The sequence below is a fragment of the Gossypium hirsutum genome, chromosome D11 (assembly GCF_007990345.1).
Source record: "Gossypium hirsutum isolate 1008001.06 chromosome D11, Gossypium_hirsutum_v2.1, whole genome shotgun sequence".
NCBI classification, from domain to species: Eukaryota; Viridiplantae; Streptophyta; class Magnoliopsida; order Malvales; family Malvaceae; genus Gossypium; species Gossypium hirsutum.
This window is the reverse complement of record NC_053447.1, coordinates 65287541-65309971: the sequence shown is the minus strand read 5'-3', so window position 1 is coordinate 65309971 and position 22431 is coordinate 65287541. Positions and strand designations below refer to the sequence as shown.

The 22431-nt window shown below is 32.6% G+C and overlaps 2 protein-coding genes and 1 pseudogene across 2 annotated transcripts; all 3 read right to left on the bottom strand.

Annotated features, from left to right (window-relative positions):
- Positions 1-1318: 1318 nt before the first annotated feature.
- LOC107935661 (probable disease resistance protein RF9) lies at positions 1319-5720 on the bottom strand. The gene is made up of 3 exons (XM_041104873.1): positions 4303-5720; positions 1856-3583; positions 1319-1547 (listed from the first exon to the last, which is right to left on the bottom strand). The coding sequence occupies exons 1-2, from the start codon at positions 5327-5329 to the stop codon at positions 1977-1979; spliced, it is 2634 nt and encodes an 877-aa protein (XP_040960807.1). The 5' UTR covers positions 5330-5720; the 3' UTR covers positions 1319-1547; positions 1856-1976.
- A 2595-nt stretch (positions 5721-8315) lies between these two features.
- Positions 8316-13318, bottom strand: LOC121203349 (probable disease resistance protein At1g58602). Its single transcript, XM_041104872.1, has 3 exons — positions 11514-13318; positions 8854-10716; positions 8316-8525 (listed from the first exon to the last, which is right to left on the bottom strand). The coding sequence occupies exons 1-2, from the start codon at positions 12541-12543 to the stop codon at positions 8921-8923; spliced, it is 2826 nt and encodes a 941-aa protein (XP_040960806.1). The 5' UTR covers positions 12544-13318; the 3' UTR covers positions 8316-8525; positions 8854-8920.
- Positions 13319-16763: 3445 nt separating this feature from the next.
- LOC121223441 (probable disease resistance protein At1g58602) lies at positions 16764-21529 on the bottom strand (annotated as a pseudogene).
- Between the last annotated feature and the right edge of the window lie 902 nt (positions 21530-22431).

The following is a 22431-nucleotide window of genomic DNA, read 5'->3' as shown; positions in this document are numbered from 1 at the left end:
TTACAAAATATATATAAGTATGTGTAAAATTATAAAATAAGAGGAATATATGTATGTATATATTTTAAGGTTATAAAACATGGCAAATATGTGTATGTGTAATGTATAAATGTATGATTATAATAATGACAATAATGCTGTAGTAATAATATTATATAATAATATTAATGATATAAAAGTGATTAATTTTCTAATAAATAACCTAAATAACGAAAATAGGATTAAATTAAAAACTAAATTAAATTTCGGGATTGGGAATAGAAATACAAACACCAAAAGGGATTAAATCGTAATGCGTGTGAACAAAAGGACCAAAAGGGAAATATTCCCACGCTGATTAAACGGCGCCGTTCTAGCATGGTTTGTGCACAAGGTCTATGGACCAAATTAAAAAAATGAAAATCTGTGGCGAAATTTAAAAAAAACAAATAAGGGATTAGACCCAATTGTAACCAGCCTCAAAAGTGGAAGGACTAAAGGCCCGAATAACCCCTTTGTCCAAAAACATGCGGATCCTAGCCGATTCGAGTCGGGTCGGTCCGATCCAATTCAAAACGATATCGTTTTGGGGCTTAAGGATGCTGGACAAAACGGCGTCGTTTTACAAGGGTATAAAAGCCACTATTTTGAAAAAAAAATCATTTGGGCATTGAGAAAGAAAAAAAGAAAACGGAGGGGGAGTTTTCTCTCCGCACACGGTAGCCGGAAAATTTAAAAAAGGTAAAAAAAAAATTATATGTTTCTCTTAATAATTTTAGCACAAATATAAACTGTTCTTTTAAAAAAAAATAAACTAATATAAAAAGAAAAGAAATACAAATGAAAAAAATCACCTTGGAATGTTAGATTGTTTTTTTTATCTGTTTCTTTTTTTGTATTTTCTTTGTAGCTGTTCGTATATCAAAAAAAAAAAAGCAGAGCTTTACAATCAGTTTCAAGGGCTCTTTTATAGCCATTTTTTTTAACATCCCCTCCATTCGTTTGCTATCATTTCTTCTCTTTTAATTTTGCAGGCACTTGATGGGCGGTGCAAGTGGAGAGGCGGTGGGTGGCAGAGGATGGGACAGTGGCGGTGGCACTAGGGTTTCAGTCCCTGAAACCCTAGTTTGACTCCTTGCTGGGTCTTGGGGTTATTTGGGCTTAGTCTTTTGGTTTAGGACCCGGGTTGTAATTGGGTTTTGGGTAGATTTAGTTTTATTTGTATACTGGGCCGGGAAAAATGGGTTGTACAGTCACTTTTATACAATTTAGAGGAATAATTTGGTATTGGTATTGGTATTGGGTTTCAATTTTATCTTAGATTTTATACAACAAAATGTGTTTGTAATAGTTATATAAATTATAACACTAAGGGCTATTTATGTCATTTACATGCTATCTTTTGTGATGTCTCAAATCATTTTGTTTTTTAACAATAGAATAGAAAATACAAGACAATTTCGAATCACCAACTACACACTTCCACACAGTACTGTTACAACTCTTTCATATATTTGGTCCCATGAAGAGCAGCAGCAGGATAAATAATATGGCAATAACTTCTACACCTGAAGAGGAAGAGTTAAAAAAAGTCAATATCATATGAAGTAGTTGTAGAATCTTGACATAAAAGTTCAAAAATTGCATCTGCTGATTATCACGAACATCCTTAACACCTTATTGAAAATATTTTCTAGCTCTTTTAATTCAAATGACAAATCTTGTGGGAATATGAGACAGAGGATTAGAACCGAAACTAGGATCTTCTCTAAATAATTATCTGCCTGAGAAAGAATCTAAACATGCCAAATAGTTGTGGATTTTTATATATAAACAAATGGGTTAAGTATTCCCTAAAACAAACATTATGAATTACCTGGCATTAATCATAATCACTACCAGAAACAGTCTTGCAACATGATACAAGGAACATGTCGGACTTCGCAGAAATCTTCTCCCCCTTCCTCCACTTTATCTTTGAATGTCTTTGGCATTTTTTAAATTTTCCGTTCTTGGAAGGTTGCAATGAACCTCAGTAAATCTGGATTCTTTTTTAGTCGTCCGCAGAACTCTATCTCCAATCGCCGAAGACAAGGCATGGCTCCTTCACTCACCTTCCACTCCTCCAGAAAGTTCAGCCCCTTAAGGCTTAGAGACTCAAGTTTAGCAAAAGCTTGCCCGGAGCAAAACATTTCCTTTCCTATGAAAGCCCCTTCATGTAATTCAAGCATACTTAGGTAAGGCAGTTCCGCAAGTGTTGGCATTGGATCTTCCTCAAGCTTGCACCTTCTCAACTTTATGTAAGCGAGATTTGAAGACAAGTAGTGGTACTCTGGTAACCTTCTTATCTCTACATCTAACCTCAACTTAGAAATGTTTTCGCAACTCAAAAGGAGGTGTGCCAAATGTCTTGGATCGATTATTCCTTCCTCATTAATAATAGACAGGGAATGAAGATATTTGCTGTGGACAAGTGTTTGGAGGTTTCTCAATGTACCCAGCTTCAACTTTGTTTTACGATTACATTCCTCGGGGAGATATAAATGCCTTGGTTGCTGCATCCTCCATAACACGTTAGGTACATGAATAGAGTTTGAGCATCCGCCTTCTATTCTTAAATCCAATGTTTGCAAGCACCTTAAGTTGCCTAGAGATGATGGCAACTTTGAACTCAAGAATTCCAAATCCCTTAGTCTCAAGAATCTTAAATGGATGAGTTTACCAATGTCATTGGGTAACTTGCATCCTGCTTCTCCTCCTCCTTCGTAATCTAACACTCTAAGAAAATTAAAATTATTGAACATATATTTCCAAATTCCCCTAAATTTAGTAAATACCACGCTAAGCATTAAAGGTGCCACAAACCAATAAAGTGGATTGTCAAAATCGTGGTTCTCGAAGTAGCTTTGCATTGTCAATGGAAAAATATTTGCCTGTTCTTCGTCCGGTAAAAGCTCATCGAAAAGCAAAAGTGATCGAAGACGTGGACTTTTAATGCACTGTAAGGGAATAAATTTGTGAGCAGAAACTCTGCGAACCCTCCCAATAGTGGATAACTGGCACGCATTTGACTGATCTGCAATATAGAGGAATTTTTGTTGTTTTGCCTTGGACAAGCAAACATCTCTCATTAGATCATGCATCTGAAAACTTCTTATCTTTAAGGTTGCAATGTCTCTTTCTCGTACTTGAATCATACATCTTTCTGCAAGCTCCAGCAAATAACCTTCAGCCACATCTTCCGCTACTTGCCCTTCCTCTCCTTCTTCTTGCTTTGATGAAACAATACCTTCGGCAACCCATAATTGAATCAATCTATCCGCAGGTATCTCATAATCTTCCGGAAAGTGGCTTAAATAAAGAAAACATGGTCTTAAATAGGGAGGCAAATCATCATAACTTAATGCCAACACATCTCTTAGGACTTCACCTTTATCGTTGTTCAAGTATGATTTCACATTTGCAGATACCTTCAGCCATTCAGTTAATGAAGGATACTTTGTAGCCAAAATTCCTCCCAATATAATGATGGCTAATGGAAGCCCTGCACAGTGTTTAACCATTTCCTCTCCCAACTCCTTCATTTTCGCATCAATTTTATAGCCTGTATAATACCAAAACAAAGTTTCAAAAAAAATCAGTGATAACTTCAAAATCAGACTACAGTTTAGTAATTAACCACATAATATTGACATCTTAAACAATTTCAAATAATTAGTGAAGCAGGATGCAATGCAAGTTACCCACAACATTACATTTTAGTAATTAACCACAATATTATCACCAATTTAACAATTTGAAAAGTTATTAAAAATAAATAAAATGTTTTTACACACATAGTTAGAAAGTTTTTATTGTACTATGTTTTAAGGCTTTATTTTAGTAGGAGAAATTAGAAAGTAGATAAATTAAAAATATTATGAGCAGCAATCATAATACAAGCTTTTATATAAAGAAATTATAAACACAAATTATAAAAATATTTTATAATTAGAGTTTTATTCAAATAATAATTTTATTTTAAAATTAGTTCAATTTTTTAATTAATAATTCTAAATTAAATTATAATTATTTAATCTAAAAGTTGGTGCTTTTTTTTTTTTTACTACAAGTGTTATGCTTGCTCCTCGTATCTTTCTTTAATGAATCAAGATTTTGATATTAATGAAAGTTAATTTAATAATTCCCTATAATTGATTTATAATATTAATCAACTAACTTTATAGAATTTTTTTTAACAAAAAAATAGAATGTAGAGTAAACATTGCAATATATATTAAGACAAGAATAATTTTGCAATTATGAAATCAATAAACATATTACCTGGAGAATTTGTTGGGGGAATGGCAATCTTTTGAAATAATTCCCAGCTTTGTTTGTAGTTTAGATACTGCAACTCATATAGGAAACCTTTACTGTCAGCATGTGAAACTATCTCTTTGTTCCGAGAGGTGAGTAATATCTTGCTTCTCGTCTCCCTTGCTGAAAATGCTGGTTTTAAGCTATCCCAAGACTCGGTGTTCCAAATATCATCGAGTACCACCAAACATTTATTTTCCTCCAAGAAACTAGATAACTTCTCTGCTAATTTTTCAACCTTCATCTTCTTGTCAGCTTCACTTAAGAGGTTAAAATCAGATAAAATGTCTTCCCATACTTTTCTTTTTTGACAGTTTTGAGAAACGTATGCCCAAGCCAAGTGCTTGAAATGACCAACAACATGGCTTTGACTATATATTTTCTTGGCAAGAGTGGTCTTCCCCAGACCACCCATGCCACTTATGGAGAGGACCTTGCATTCGCTTTCCTCATCGACAAGAACTGAGACCAGTTTCTCAATATCCTTACCCAATCCAACAATGTTATCATCCATAACATGAGGATAAGGCCGCCTTGCCTCCCGCCTTTCAGTTGAACAACTTGGTCCTTCTCCATCAACACCTAACTTTGATACATCATACGTCTTCAATTGTCGAGTCAATACTTTGATTCTGGCTGTGATTTTCTCTATCTCTGACTTGATCTGGTGGAGCAGGCATCCCTCCTTGAGGAAACAAGCGGATCTCTTGATGCAATTTGAAAATTCACCTTTCCTTTTGGAAGCAACTTTGAGGGAAAACGTCTCGATCACATCTTCAGCATCGTAGGCCAACTCTCTGATCTCAACAACGGTGGTACGTATCACCTCATGATCAACTTTTCTTGCGTCTGCCACTTTCAAGAAGCTTTGCATCCATCTCAGCTCACTTGCTAAGCCCCCAACTTGTTCATCGACGCCCCACAAGGATGTAACTTCTTGTGTTAGCTTGTCGATTGTTTCGAGAGCATAAGACACAGCAGAGAAATCCATAGATTGTTCTGAAAATTAATTTCTCAAAATGTAATCTTTCTATAATTTCAATTCTAGCGAGCGTGAAAAGAAAAAAGAAAGACTTTATTGTGAAGTGTGGAAAGAAGTAGCAACAGCCAGTCTTATCTAACTGGAAACCAAGTTGGAGGAAGAGTGAGTAATTTTATTTAGGTCATATTGCGCTACTAGTCCATATATTTTGCGAAATTTGTGGATTTAATCCTCCAATTGTTAGGACTTTCAAAAAAAAAAAACAAATTATTCCAAATCCATTTTTTTAAAAATTGAACTTCATATTTATGGTAATGCAACGACAACTTTTACACTAATATTGAAGAAGATCAAAGTGGGTTTGAAAATCCCTTTTTATGCCCTTGTTTGTAAGTGTAACCATGGGATGGGAAGGCATAGCTATTAGTTTAGAATTTTGGGTTCTCTTCAAGGCACTTGAAACACTTGGAGTGAATCACGGTATATATTTTGCATTTCTTCATCACGTGAGCCGCTTGGAACGCTTGGAACTCTCTTCCAATTTGCACACTTGTAGAGGCACCACTTGCTCCACTTGCATATATTTTGCATTTCTTCGTGTACTGCAAGTCCTTATGCACGTGAACCACTTGCTCCACTTGAACTCTATTATTCAAATATATCATATTTTAGAAATTTTGTATGCTAAAATAAATTATATATTTTGATAGGAATTAAATAACATTATATTTCATCAAAATAATTACTACTTCAAATAAAAATAAATTTTGGTATAACAATATTTGTTAGTATGAATCAAATTTTAATTTGCATATTCATACCAAATTCTTTGAAGGGATGCCCAGCTTTCTATAGAGACACAAAACCTTTTTTAAAGAAATATTCTAAGGTTTTTGAAGGGCACCAAAATTTCTAAACTGATATCAAATTCAATATTTTTAATTCAATCTATTTTAGTCTTTGTATTTTTTAAAATTTTGAGATTTAAGTCAATTTAATCAAACGGTACTAGATCAAATTCTAGTATTAAAACTCATTCTCCCTGTTCTTCAGTTTGATAATATTTAATTTATATATTTTTAAAATTTTAAAATTTCAGTCTTAATTCAAATTATGACAATTAAATATGTTATAATTAGTGTAGCATTTTTTAGTATTATTTGGAAATATCAACCTAGCATAGTGTTACACTTATATGTATGTTGTATGATATTTAAATAATTAAAATTTTATAATGATAAATTTAGCCTGTAACATTTATATTTTTTAATATTTTGATCATCATTTTTTAAGCTAAATTCAGTACTCAGTCTTTCAAAAGTATTAAATTTGATCACCAACCTTTTAAAAAGAGTTAAATTATTATTCTTAATGAAAATATCAATCAAAATATTAAATTTTTAGACATAATAACCAACATGATAATTCATGTGTACTTTATTATTATTATTATTTAAATTATAAACTTTCAAGCTTTAGTCGTTACTATGGTTAAAACCTCTTCATTGTATATTTATAATATGCCTTGTTTTTGGCCTCCAATTCAAGTGGATATGATAGAAATACTCCCACTAGTCACATCAGATGTGTCTTGGAGCCAACTATATATAATCCATGAGACTTGCATCGTATGCCATCGAGAAGTCTTGATTGTAGATGTTGATAGATGCATTTGGTATCAGATTTGAGTCTGGTGAGCAATGCCTTCTTCTGAGCGATGATGAAAGGTGAGTTGCTGACGACAGTGGCTACTGATATAAGAAAAATAATAATGAATTGTGACCAATGAATTTGGCATAAGCATAGCCATGAATCTACTTAAGCTGAATGAGTTTATATGGGTGTTCATTGTATTGTTTGTATCAATATTTATAATTGAACTAAATCTAAATCAGCCTGCACCTTAATACGTATTTTAAATTTATCAATTTTGATTATATGAAATTATAGAAAATATGTTAGATAAAATTTTAAAAAAAAGTTGGTTTACTTTTACAGTGAATGAAGATGATCGGATAAGGAGATCCACAAACAAGAATATTCAGGAAAATGAAATCAAATAGCTAGAATTTAAAAAAAAATCAATCGAATTAGAGATTCAAAAAATATATATATATATATATATTATATTGAACATTTTATGAAAGTACAAGTATCAAATATGGATTATCTCTAATTTTTTAAAGATATGTAAAATTATTTTAATAATTTCATTCATTGAATTAATATCAAATTAATTTATGACATTAATTCAATCACACATTTAAATAATAGAGTAGATTTTAACACATTTGTATATTTTTATCAAAACCATGTTTTTTTTTCATGTAATGAATTTTAATTATTTTATGTTCTCTTCGTGTTCATCATGTTAGTAATATAAATTTCTTAACATTAGTTAATCATTTTATGTATAGTTTGTTATATTTTTTTACACATGTTGTATTAATGATATTTTTCGTATTTGGTCATATTTTATAAGGGATAAGTCTCAATATTATACATGAGCTTTAAATTGGTGCAATTATGCATGCAAAACTATAATTGTGGTTCAAATGTATACTTGAAACTTTAATTTTGATTTAATCGTACATATTTAAAGCAATAAATCAATCAATTTATTTTTATATCGGATAAATATAATTATTTATATATGAAATGTATAAACATAAAATGATGTTATATTAATAATTGTGTTAATAATTTACAGGAATTAGATCAAATCAAAATTTTATATATAAAATTACACATAATCAAAGTTCATGTATATAATTACACATTAAATTATAGTTGATGTAGCTTGTTTTATTTTTAAATTATTTTCCAAAGATTGTCACATTGATACAATTTAGAGGAATGATTTGGTTTTGGATTTGGATTTCAATTTTATCTTAGATTTTATATAACAAAATGTGTTTGTAATAGTTTTTACGTGTGTACTTCATTTTATATAAATTATAACACTTGGGGCTATTTATGTCATTTGAATGCTATCTTTTCTGATGTCTCAAATCATTTTATTTTTTAACAATCTTACCTGAACAACAATAGAATCCACAATAACATACATAGAAAATACAAGACAATTTCAAAACTCCAATTTTACACCAACTACACAATTCCACACAGTACTGTTACAACTCTTTTATATTTGGTCCCATGAAGAGCAGCAGCAGGATAAAAATTATGGCAATAACTTCTACACCTGCAGAGGAAGGGTTAAAAAAATGTCAATTTCATATGAAGTAGTTGAAGAATCTTGAAATAAACGTTCAAAAATTGCATCTGCTGATTATCACGAACGTCCTTAACACCTTACTGAAAATATTTTCTAGCTCTTTTAATTCAAATGATAAATCTTGTGGGAATATGAGACATTGTCAAAAAAAAAAAAAAAACAGAGGATAAGAACCGAAACTAGGATCTTCTCTAAATAATTATCTGCCTGAGAAACAATATAAACATGCAAAATGGTTGTGGATTTTTATAAACAGAAGGGTTAAGTATTCCCTAAAACAAAGATTATGAATTACCTGGCATTAATCATAATCACTACCAGAGTCAGTCTTGCAATACGATAGAAGGACCATGTTGGACTTTTCAGAAATCTTCTCCCCCTTCCTCCACTTTATCTTTGAATGTCTTTGGCATTTTTTCAATTTTCAGTTCTTTGAGAGTTGCAATGAACCTCAGTCCATCTGGAAGCTTTTTTAGTTGTCTGCAGTTTTCTATCTCCAATCGCCGAAGACAAGGCATGGCTCCTTCACTCACCTTCCACTCCTCCAGAAAGTTCAGCTCCTTAAGGCTTAGAGACTTAAGTTTAGCAACAGCTTGCCCGGAGCAAAACATTTCCTTTCCTATGAAAGCCTCTTCATGTAGTTGAAGGATCCTTAAGCAAGGCACTTTCTCAAGTGTTGGCATTGGATCTTCCTCTAGCTTGCACCTTCTCAACTTTATGTAAGCGAGATTTGAAGACAAGTAGTGGTACTCTGGTAACCTTCTTATCTTCACATCTAAGCTCAACTTAGAAATGTTTTCGCAACTCAAAAGGAGGTGTGCCAAATGTCTTGGATCTATTTCTTCCTCATTGATAATAGACACGGAATGAAGATATTTGCTTTGGATGATAGGTGGATTCTTGTCCAACTCCTTCGTGTTAAAATCTTCAATATTGAAGGGCCCTCGAATCTCCAACTCTCTAATATTTGTCATGTTGATAAGATCCTTTACATAACAATTCTTGGTGTTGAAATTCACAAGTGTTTGGAGGTTCCTCAATGAACCCAGCTTCAACTTTGTTTTACGATCGCATTCCTCGGGGAGATATAGATGCCTTAGTTGCTGCATCCTCCATAACACGTTAGGTACATGAATAGAGTCTGACCATTGGCTTTCTATTCTTAAATCCAATGTTTGCAAGCACCTTAAGTTGCCTAGAGATGATGGCAACTTTGAACTCAAAAAAAATTCCAGACCCCTTAATCTCAAGAATCTTAAATGGATGAGTTTACCAATGTCATTGGGTAACTTGAATCCTCCTTCTCCTCCTCTTTCGAAATCTAAAACTCTAAGAAAATTAAAATTATTGAACATATATTTCCAAATTCCCCTCCATTTAGTAACTATCACACAGAAACCAAAAACATACAAAAGCAAAACCAATGGATGGTAAGAACCATATTCGTGGTTCTCGAAGTGGTTGCTCACTGTCAATGGAATAAAACTTTCTATTTCCTCGCCCGGTAAAAACTTATCGAAGAACAAAAGTGATCGAAGGCGTGGACTTTTAATGCACTGTATCCAAATAAATTTGTGTGCTGAAACTCTGCGAACCCTCCCAATAGTGGATAGCGGGCACGCATTTGACTGATCTGCAATATAGAGGAATTTTTGTTGTTTTGCCTTGGACAAGCAAAAGTCTCTCATTAGATCATGCATCTGAAAACTTCTTATCTTTAAGGTTGCAATGTCTCTTTTTCGTACTTGAATCATACATCTTTCTGCAAGCTCCAGCAAATAACCTTCAGCCACATCTTCCGCTATTTGCCCTTCATCTCCTTCTTGCTTTGATGAAACAATACCTTCGGCAACCCATAACTGAATCAATCTATCCGCAAGTATCTCATAATCTTCCGGAAAGTGGCTTAAATAAAGAAAACATGGTCTTAAATAGGGAGGCAAATCATCATAACTTAATGCCAACACATCTCTTAGTACTTCACCTTTATCGTTCTTCATGTATGATTTCACATTTGCAGATATCTTCAGCCATTCAGTTAATGAAGGATACTTTGTAGCCAAAAGTCCTCCCAATATACTGATGGCTAATGGAAGTCCTGCACAGTGTTTAACCATGTCCTCTCCCAACTCCTTCATTTTCGCATCAATTTTATAGCCTGTATAATACCAAAACAAAGTTTGAAAAAAAATCAGTGATAACTTCAAAACCAGACTACAGTTTAGTAATTAACCACACAACATTGACATCTTAAACAATTTCAAATAATTAGTGAAGCAGGATGCAATGCAAGTTACCCACAACATTACATTTTAGTAATTAACCACAATATTATCACCAATTTAACAATTTGAAAGTTATTAAAAATAAATAAAATGTTTTTTAACATGTGATTCAGTTACACACATAGTATATCAAATTTAAATTCTTAATACAACGCCACTTGAGCCTAATGATTGTAGTAAAATGAGAAATTAGAAAGTTTTATTGTACTTTGTTTTAAGGCTTTATTTTAGTAGGAGAAATTAGAAAGTAGATAAATTAAAAATATTATGAGCAGCAATCATAATCCGAGCTTTTATATAAACAAATTTTAAATAAAAATTGTAAAGTTATTTTATAGTTAGAGTTTTATTTAAGTAATAATTTTATTTTAAAATTAGCATAATTTTTTAATTAATAATTTTAAATTAAATTTTAATTATTTAATCTAAAAGTAGGGTTTTTTTTTTTACTACAATCGTGTTATGATTGCTCCTCGTATCTTTCTTTAATGAATCATGATTTTGATATTAATGAAAGTTAATTTAATAATTCCCTATAATTGATTTACAATATTAAATTAACTAATTTTATAGAATAATTTTAACAAAAAAAATAGAGTGTAGAGTAAACATTGCAATATATATTAAGACAAGAATAATTTTGCAATTATGAAATCAATAAACATATTACGTGGAGAATTTGTTGGGGGAAAGGCAATCTTTTGAAATAACACCCAGCTTTGTTTGTAGTTTAGATACTGCAACTCATGTAGGAAACCTTTACTGTCAGCATGTGAAACTATCTCTTTGTTCCGAGAGGTGAGCAATATCTTGCTTCTCGTCTCCCTTACTAAAAATGCTGGTTTTAAGCTATCCCAAGACTCGGTGTTCCAAATATCATCGAGTACCACCAAACATTTATTTTCCTCCAAGAAACTAGATAACTTCTCTGCTAATTTTTCAACCTTCATCTCCTTGTCAGCTTCAGTACTTAAGAGGTTAAAATCAGATAAAATGTCTTCCCATACTTTTCTTTTTTGACAGTTTTGAGAAACGTATGCCCAAGCCAAATGTTTGAAATGACCAACAACTTGGCTTTGACTATATATTTTCTTGGCAAGAGTGGTCTTGCCCAGACCACCCATTCCGCATATGGAGACAACCCTACATTCACTTTGCTCATCGAGAAGAACTGGGACAAGTTTCTTGATATCCTTACCCAATCCAACAATGTTATCATCCATAACGTGAGGATAAGGCCGCCTTGCCTCCCGCCTTTCAGTTGAACAACTTGGTCCTTCTCCATCAACACCTAACTTTGATACATCATACGTCTTCAATTGTCGAGTCAATACTTTGATTCTGGCTGTGATTTTCTCTATCTCTGACTTGATCTGGTGGAGCAGGCATCCCTCCTTGAGGAAACAAGCGGATCTCTTGATGCAATTTGAAAATCCACCTTTCCTTTTGGAAGCAACTTTGAGGGAAAACGTCTCGATCACATCTTCAGCATCGTAGGCCAACTCTCTGATCTCAACAACGGTGGTACGTATCACCTCATGATCAACTTTGCTTGCGTCTGCCACTTTCAAGAAGCTTTGCATCCATCTCAGCTCACTTGCTAAGCCCTCAACTTGTTCATCGACGCCCCACAAGGATGTAACTTCTTGTGTTAGCTTGTCGATTGTTTCGAGAGCATAAGACATAGCAGAGAAATCCATAGATTGTTCTGAAAATTAATTTCTCAAAATGTAATCTTTCTATAATTTCAATTCTAGCGAGCGTGAAAAGAAAAAAGAAAGACTTTATTCGAGTTGCACCTTCCATATGAGTCCCAATCGAGATTGGTTTACAACTTATGAAACAGTGTCTGAAGTTGTTTTGATGGGAGATAATGCTTCGTGTAAAATTACAGGCGTTGGAACGATTAAAGTTAAGATGTTTAACAGAGTTGCCAAAACACTTAGTGACGTACACAATGTTCCAGAATTGAAGAGAAATTTAATTTCGTTGAGTACTCTTGATTTAAAAAGGTACAGATGCACAACTAAAAGTGGGGTTTTGAAGATTTCCAAAGGTTTCCTCGTTATGATGAAAGAGCAAGAAAAAACTGCCAAGTTATATGTTTTGTAGGGTTCTACTGTTATTGGTGATGCAGCTGTCACTTCCTCTTCCTTGTCAAATAATGATATAACTAAATTTTGGCGTATGCGCCTAAGGCATATGAGTGAGAATGGCATGACAGAATTGAGCAAAAGAAAACTTCTTGATGGGTAAGGAATTTACAAACTAAGGTTTTTTGAGCACTGCATTTTTAAGAAACAAAAGAGAGTTTGATTCACTAGAGGAATCCATAACACGAAGAGAACATTGGAGTATATCCATTTTGATTTGTGGGGGCCAACTAAAGTGCCTTCGAGAGGTAGAGCTAATTATATGCTAACTTCTATTGATAATTTTTTCAGAAAAGTTTAGGCATTCTTCCTGAAGCATAAAAATAATGTGTTTTCCGCATTTGAGTCTTAGAAAACTATGTTTGAAAAATAGAAGGGAAAACAAATAAAATACCTCCGTATAGACAATGGCTTAGAGTCATGTTTTGATGAGTTTAATAAATTGTGCAAGTCAGAAGGGATCATGAGGCACTTAACAGTTCGTCATACTCTACAGCAAAATAGTTTTTTGATCATGGAGAAGGTTCGATGTATGTTGCCAAATGCCAACTTACCAAATTCGTTTTGGGCCGAAGCAGCCTCTACTGCATTTTTTTGATCAAGCGATCTCTATCCGTTGCCATTAAGAAAAAAGACTCCACAAGAGGTATGGTATGGTAATCCTGCTGACTATTCTGATTTAAAAATCTTTGAGTGCTTTGCGTATGCTCATGTTGATAATGGAAAATTGGAATCGAGATCTATTAAATATGTTTTTCTTGGTTATAAAACTAGTGTAAAAGGGTATAAGATATGGTGTCCTAAAAATAGAAAAGTTGTGATTAGCAGAGATGTTGTTTTTTTATGAAACTATTATGTTACCTAACTTATCTCTTAAAGACTCTTCCAATAAAGAAAATCAAAACTAGGTGGAGTATCAGATTAATCCAGAATCTATAATAGAGTCGACTCCTTAAGCTAGTACAAAAATTCAGAATAGAGTTGCTTCTTTACCACAATACTCTATCACCAAAAATAGAACTAGAAGATAAATTAAACCTCCAAAGAAGTATGTTGAGGTTGATCTAGCATTTGTTTGCTAATTTTTCAACCTTCATCTTCTTTTCAGCTTCACTTAAGATGTTGAGATTGTTAGAACCGAATAATCAAACTCTAATATAAAGCTTCAAACAAATCAGGATTTGTCATGTTAAATCATTAAGAATAAATAAAGAACAAAACTAGATGCGGAAGCGTACCTGAATTCATCAATTTCTTGAAATTTATAGATCTTGAGGTTTTAATTTTTCAAATTAGCACACAAGTAATCTAGACAGGTTAGCTCTCTCTTTTCTAAAGATGAGAAATTAGAAAAAGTTACATTGTATATAATTGAAGGATCATAACCCTAATATATATAACTTTGGCACATTAGCCTTAATTTCTAATCATCCCATCATCAATTAGAAATTAGTTACTAGAGTATATACACATATTTAACCTATACTTTATTTAATAATTAAAGCCCAATAAACTATTACCAAATTAGATCAATTTTATTTTGGGCTAAGCTATTATGATAGTAAATAATATGTAATTACTCTTATTATATATGATCTCCTACTTGCTTTGATGAAACAATACCTTCGGCAACCCATAACTGAATCAATCTATCCGCAGGTATCTCATAATCCTCTGGAAATTGGCTTAAATAAAGGAAACATGATTTTAAATAGGACGGCAGATCATCATAACTTAATGCTAACACATCTCTTAGAACTTCACCTTTATTGTTTTTCATGTATGATTTCACATTTGCCAATACCTTCAGCCATTCAGTTAATGAAGGATACTATGTAGCCAAAATCCCTCCCAATATAATGATGGCTAATGGAAGCCCTGCACAGTTTTTAACCATGTCCTCTAACTTCTTCATTTTCGCATCAATTTTATAGTCTGTATAATACCAAAACAAAGTTTCAAAAAAATCAGTGATAATTTCAAAACCAGACTACAGTTTAGTAATTAACCACAATAGTACCACCAATTTAACAATTTTAAAAGTTATTAAAAACAAATAAAATGATTTTTAACAAGTGATTTCTTGCATGTGATTCACCTATACACATAGTATATCAAATGTAAATTCTTAATACAACGTCACATGAGGCTAATGATTTTAGTAAAATGAGAAATTAGAAAGTTTTTTTTTAATAGAAACTTAAAAAATTATTATAGTATGTTTTAAGGCTTTATTTTAATAGAAGAAACTAGAAAGTCGATAAACTAAAAATATTGCGAGGAGAAATAATAAATCATGTTTTTTATATAGATTATAGATATAAATTAAAGAAATATTTTACACTTACAATTTTATTGCCAATGGCAAAACATTATCCTGTTCCTCCTTCGGTAAAAACTCCTCGAAGAACAAAATTGATCGAAGACGTAGACTTTTAATGCATTGTATCGAAAAAAATTTGTGTACAGAAACTCTGCGAACCATTGTGGATAACTGGCGGGCACTTGACTGATCAGCAATATCGAAGAATTTTTCTTATTTTGCCTTTGACAAGCAAACATCTCTCATTAGGTCATGCATCTGAAAACTTTTCATCTTTAAGGTTGCAATGTCTCTTTCTCGTACTTGAATCATACATCTTTCTGCAAGCTCCATTAATTAACCTTTAGCCACGTCTTCCGCTATTAGCCCTTCATCTCCTTCTTCTTGCTTTGATGAAACAATTCCTTCAGCAATCCATAGCTGAATCAATCTATCCACATGTATCTCATAATCCTCGGGAAATTGGCTTAAATAAAGGAAACATAGTCTTAAATAGGGAGGCAAACCATCATATCTTAATAATAACACATCTTTTAGTACTTGATCTTTATTGTTCTTGAAGTATGATTTCACATTTACAGATACTTTCAGCCGTTCAGTTAATGAACGATACTTTATAGCCAAAATTCCTCCTAATATAATGATGGCTAATGGAAGCCCTGCACAGTGTTTAACCATGTCCTCTCCTAACTCCTTTATTTTCGCATCAATTTTATAGCCTGTAGAATACCAAAATAAAATTTCATAAAAATCAGTGATAACAGTTTAATAATTAACCACAATATTAACATGCTCAAAAATTTCAAATAATTAGTGAAGCAGGATGCAATGCAAGTTGCCCATAAATTATACATGTCGTGTTAATGATATTTTTTGTATTTGGTCATATTTTATAAGGGATAAGTCTAAAAATTATAAATGAATTTTAATTTAATTTGCAATTGTATACATGAACTTTAAATTGGTGCAATTATGTATGCAAAACTATAATTGTGGTTCAAATGTATACTTGAAACTTTAATTTTGATTTAATCATACATATTTAAAGAAATAAATCAATCAATTTATTTTTATATTGGATAAATATAAATATTTATATATGAAATGTATAAACATAAAATGATGTTATATCAATAATTGTGTTAATAATTTACAAAAAATTAGATCAAATCAAAATTTTATGTATAAAATTACACAAAATCAAAGTTCTTGTATATAATTACACATTAAAATATAGCAAAGCTTGTTTTATTTTTAAATTATTTTCAAAGATTGTCACTTTGATACAATTTAGAGGAATAATTTGGTTTTGGTGTTGGGTTTCAATTTTATCTTAGATTTTATATAACAAAATGTGTTTGTAATATTTTTACGTGTTTAGTTCATTTTATATAAATTATAACACTTAGGGCTATTTATGTCATTTACATGCTATCTTTTGTGATGTCTCAAATCATTTTATTTTTTAACAATCTTACCTGAACAACAATAGAATCCACAACATACTAGAGATGTTTGGTCCAATTTTCAACAATAGAATATCAATCTCCAATTTTACACCAAGTACACAATTCCACACAGTACTGTTACAACTCTTTTATATATTTGGTCCCATGAAGAGCAGCAGCAGGATAAAACGTATGGCAATAACTTCTACACCTGAAGAGGAAGAGTTAAAAAAAATGTGAATATTATATGAAGTAGTTGTAGAATCTTGAAATAAAAGTTAAAAAATTGCATCTGCTGATTATCACGAACCTCCTTAACACCTTATTGAAAATATTTTCTAGCTCTTTTAATTCAAATGACAAATCTAGTGGGAATATGAGACATTGTCAAAAACAAAAAAAAAAAAAAAAGAGGATAAGATCCGAAAATAGTTGTGGATTTTTATATATAAACAAATGGGTGTTGGAACACTGGCAGCAACAACCAAACAATGAAACACTAAGAGCATAAGCTCTTCAAACAGCAAGCAGAAACACAAAGCATCAAGAGCATAAGCTCTCGGTTAACAGGCAGAAAAAAGAAAAAGAAAGAACAATGGCAGCAGCTCTTGGAAAAAGAACAAAACAGAGAACAAATGAGGAAGAAACAAAAACAATTTACTTGCTCACAAACGTGCAGCAAGGAAGCAATCTGCCTTACAACTGATATGCTTAATTTTTCAATAAGAAAAACAATACATTTATAGCCAACTACATCAGTTATTACTACCTAATACCACTAAGTAGCCTAGTAACTTTAAAAACATTGCTTGTACACATGGATAAGCTGACTTATCAGCTCAACCAACCCATCAAAACATCAACATCAAAGTTCATTCTCAACCAAACTAAATTACAGAATCATCATAGTACCATGCATTTTAACAAAAACATAATAGCAGCATGGTTGGCCATTTTTAACAATGGGTTAAGTATTCCTTAAAACAAAGATTATGAATTACCTGGCATTAATCATAATCACTCTTGCAATATGATGGAAGGAACATGTCGGACTTTGCAGAAATCTTCTCCCCCTTGTTCCACTTTATCCTTGAATGTCTTTGGCATTGACTTAATCTTCAGTTCTTGGAGGGTTGCAATGAACCTCAGTCCATCTGGAAGCTCTTTTAGCCGTATGCATTTTTGTATCTCCAATCTTTGAAGAGAAGCCATGGCTCCTTCACTCACCTTCCACTCCTCCAAACTATTAAGAAACACAAGGCTTAGAGACTCGAGTTTGGGAAAACCTTGTGCAGAACAAAACATTTCCTTTCCTTCAAAAGCATTGTTATGGAATTTAAGAATCCTTAAGTTAGGCAGTTCCGCAAGTGTTGGCATTGGATCTTCCTCTAGCTTGCACCTTCTCAACTTTATGTAAGCGAGATTTGAAGACAAGTAGTGGTACTCTGGTAACCTTCTTATCTTCACATCTAAGCTCAACTTAGAAATGTTTTCGCAACTCAAAAGGAGGTGTGCCAAATGTCTTGGATCTATTTCTTCCTCATTGATAATAGACACGGAATGAAGATATTTGCTTTGGATGATAGGTGGATTCTTGTCCAACTCCTTCGTGTTAAAATCTTCAATATTGAAGGGCCCTCGAATCTCCAACTCTCTAATATTTGTCATGTTGATAAGATCCTTTACATAACAATTCTTGGTGTTGAAATTCACAAGTGTTTGGAGGTTCCTCAATGTACCCAGCTTCAACTTTGTTTTACGATCGCATTCCTCGGGGAGATATAGATGCCTTAGTTGCTGCATCCTCCATAACACGTTAGGTACATGAATAGAGTCTGACCATTGGCTTTCTATTCTTAAATCCAATGTTTGCAAGCACCTTAAGTTGCCTAGAGATGATGGCAACTTTGAACTCAAAAAAATTCCAGACCCCTTAATCTCAAGAATCTTAAATGGATGAGTTTACCAATGTCATTGGGTAACTTGAATCCTCCTTCTCCTCCTCTTTCGAAATCTAAAACTCTAAGAAAATTAAAATTATTGAACATATATTTCCAAATTCCCCTCCATTTAGTAACTATCACACAGAAACCAAAAACATACAAAAGCAAAACCAATGGATGGTAAGAACCATATTCGTGGTTCTCGAAGTGGTTGCTCACTGTCAATGGAATAAAACTTTCTATTTCCTCGCCCGGTAAAAACTTATCGAAGAACAAAAGTGATCGAAGGCGTGGACTTTTAATGCACTGTATCCAAATAAATTTGTGTGCTGAAACTCTGCGAACCCTCCCAATAGTGGATAGCGGGCACGCATTTGACTGATCTGCAATATAGAGGAATTTTTGTTGTTTTGCCTTGGACAAGCAAAAGTCTCTCATTAGATCATGCATCTGAAAACTTCTTATCTTTAAGGTTGCAATGTCTCTTTTTCGTACTTGAATCATACATCTTTCTGCAAGCTCCAGCAAATAACCTTCAGCCACATCTTCCGCTATTTGCCCTTCATCTCCTTCTTCTTGCTTTGATGAAACAATACCTTCGGCAACCCATAACTGAATCAATCTATCCGCAAGTATCTCATAATCTTCCGGAAAGTGGCTTAAATAAAGAAAACATGGTCTTAAATAGGGAGGCAAATCATCATAACTTAATGCCAACACATCTCTTAGTACTTCACCTTTATCGTTCTTCATGTATGATTTCACATTTGCAGATATCTTCAGCCATTCAGTTAATGAAGGATACTTTGTAGCCAAAAGTCCTCCCAATATACTGATGGCTAATGGAAGTCCTGCACAGTGTTTAACCATGTCCTCTCCCAACTCCTTCATTTTCGCATCAATTTTATAGCCTGTATAATACCAAAACAAAGTTTGAAAAAAAATCAGTGATAACTTCAAAACCAGACTACAGTTTAGTAATTAACCACACAACATTGACATCTTAAACAATTTCAAATAATTAGTGGAGCAGGATGCAATGCAAGTTACCCACAACATTACATTTTAGTAATTAACCACAATATTATCACCAATTTAACAATTTGAAAGTTATTAAAAATAAATAAAATGTTTTTTAACATGTGATTCAGTTACACACATAGTATATCAAATTTAAATTCTTAATACAACGCCACTTGAGCCTAATGATTGTAGTAAAATGAGAAATTAGAAAGTTTTATTGTACTTTGTTTTAAGGCTTTATTTTAGTAGGAGAAATTAGAAAGTAGATAAATTAAAAATATTATGAGCAGCAATCATAATCCGAGCTTTTATATAAACAAATTTTAAATAAAAATTGTAAAGTTATTTTATAGTTAGAGTTTTATTTAAGTAATAATTTTATTTTAAAATTAGCATAATTTTTTAATTAATAATTTTAAATTAAATTTTAATTATTTAATCTAAAAGTAGGGTTTTTTTTTTTACTACAATCGTGTTATGATTGCTCCTCGTATCTTTCTTTAATGAATCATGATTTTGATATTAATGAAAGTTAATTTAATAATTCCCTATAATTGATTTACAATATTAAATTAACTAATTTTATAGAATAATTTTAACAAAAAAAATAGAGTGTAGAGTAAACATTGCAATATATATTAAGACAAGAATAATTTTGCAATTATGAAATCAATAAACATATTACGTGGAGAATTTGTTGGGGGAAAGGCAATCTTTTGAAATAACACCCAGCTTTGTTTGTAGTTTAGATACTGCAACTCATGTAGGAAACCTTTACTGTCAGCATGTGAAACTATCTCTTTGTTCCGAGAGGTGAGCAATATCTTGCTTCTCGTCTCCCTTACTAAAAATGCTGGTTTTAAGCTATCCCAAGACTCGGTGTTCCAAATATCATCGAGTACCACCAAACATTTATTTTCCTCCAAGAAACTAGATAACTTCTCTGCTAATTTTTCAACCTTCATCTCCTTGTCAGCTTCAGTACTTAAGAGGTTAAAATCAGATAAAATGTCTTCCCATACTTTTCTTTTTTGACAGTTTTGAGAAACGTATGCCCAAGCCAAATGTTTGAAATGACCAACAACTTGGCTTTGACTATATATTTTCTTGGCAAGAGTGGTCTTGCCCAGACCACCCATTCCGCATATGGAGACAACCCTACATTCACTTTGCTCATCGAGAAGAACTGGGACAAGTTTCTTGATATCCTTACCCAATCCAACAATGTTATCATCCATAACGTGAGGATAAGGCCGCCTTGCCTCCCGCCTTTCAGTTGAACAACTTGGTCCTTCTCCATCAACACCTAACTTTGATACATCATACGTCTTCAATTGTCGAGTCAATACTTTGATTCTGGCTGTGATTTTCTCTATCTCTGACTTGGTCTGGTGGAGCAGGCATCCCTCCTTGAGGAAACAAGCGGATCTCTTGATGCAATACGAAAATCCACCTTTCCTTTTGGAAGCAACTTTGAGGGAAAACGTCTCGATCACATCTTCAGCATCGTAGGCCAACTCTCTGATCTCAACAACGGTGGTACGTATCACCTCATGATCAACTTTGCTTGCGTCTGCCACTTTCAAGAAGCTTTGCATCCATCTCAGCTCACTTGCTAAGCCCTCAACTTGTTCATCGACGCCCCACAAGGATGTAACTTCTTGTGTTAGCTTGTCGATTGTTTCGAGAGCATAAGACACAGCAGAGAAATCCATAGATTGTTCTGAAAATAAATTTCTCAAAATGTAATCTTTCTATGATTTCAATTCTAGCGAGCGTGAAAAGAAAAAAGAAGTAGCAACAGCCACTCTTATTTAACTGGAAACCAAGTTGGAGGAAGAGTGAGTAATTTTATTTAGTTCATATTGTGCTACTAGTCCATATATTTTGCGAAATTTGTGGACTTAATCCTTCTAATTTGACATTTTCAAAATTTGAGACCTTAGGTCGATTTTGTCAAACGGTACTAATTACATATGTTAGATCAAAATTTTCTATTAATTTCATACCATGCATAGGTTATGAATTAAGTCCTTATTCTCCAATTTAATACTTTTCAATCCATAGAATTTTAAATTTTAAAATTTTAATCTTGATTCAAACTAACAGTTAAACCCATTTTCTTAAATAACATAACCTTTTTGGCATTATTTATACACAGACTATAAGCAAAATTTGACCTTTAATTGTGAAGTTGTATAACTTCCATATATTTTTATTTCCCATCTCCATAAATCATTCGCTTAATATATATATATATAAAGTAGACAATTCTTTATAGGAATCCTCCAAATATTGTAGGACTTAAAAAAAAAATTATTCCAAATCCATTTTTTTTAAAAATTGAACTTTATATTTATGGTAATGCATTGACAACTTTTACACTAATATTGAAGAAGAACATAGTGGGTTTAAAAATCCCTTTTTATGCCCTTGTTTGAAACCATGGGATGGGAAGGCATAGCTATTAGTTTAGAATTTTTGGTTCTCTTCAAGGCACTTGAAACACTCGGAGTGAATCACGGTATATATTTTGCATTTCTTCATCACGTGAGCCACTTGGAACGCTCGGAACTCTCTTCCAATTTGCACACTTGTAGAGGCACCATCTGGCTATTGCGATTTGTCACATGCACTTGTACTATGGAGCGAATCACGGTATATTTTTTACATTTCTTCATGTACTTCAAGTCCTTAT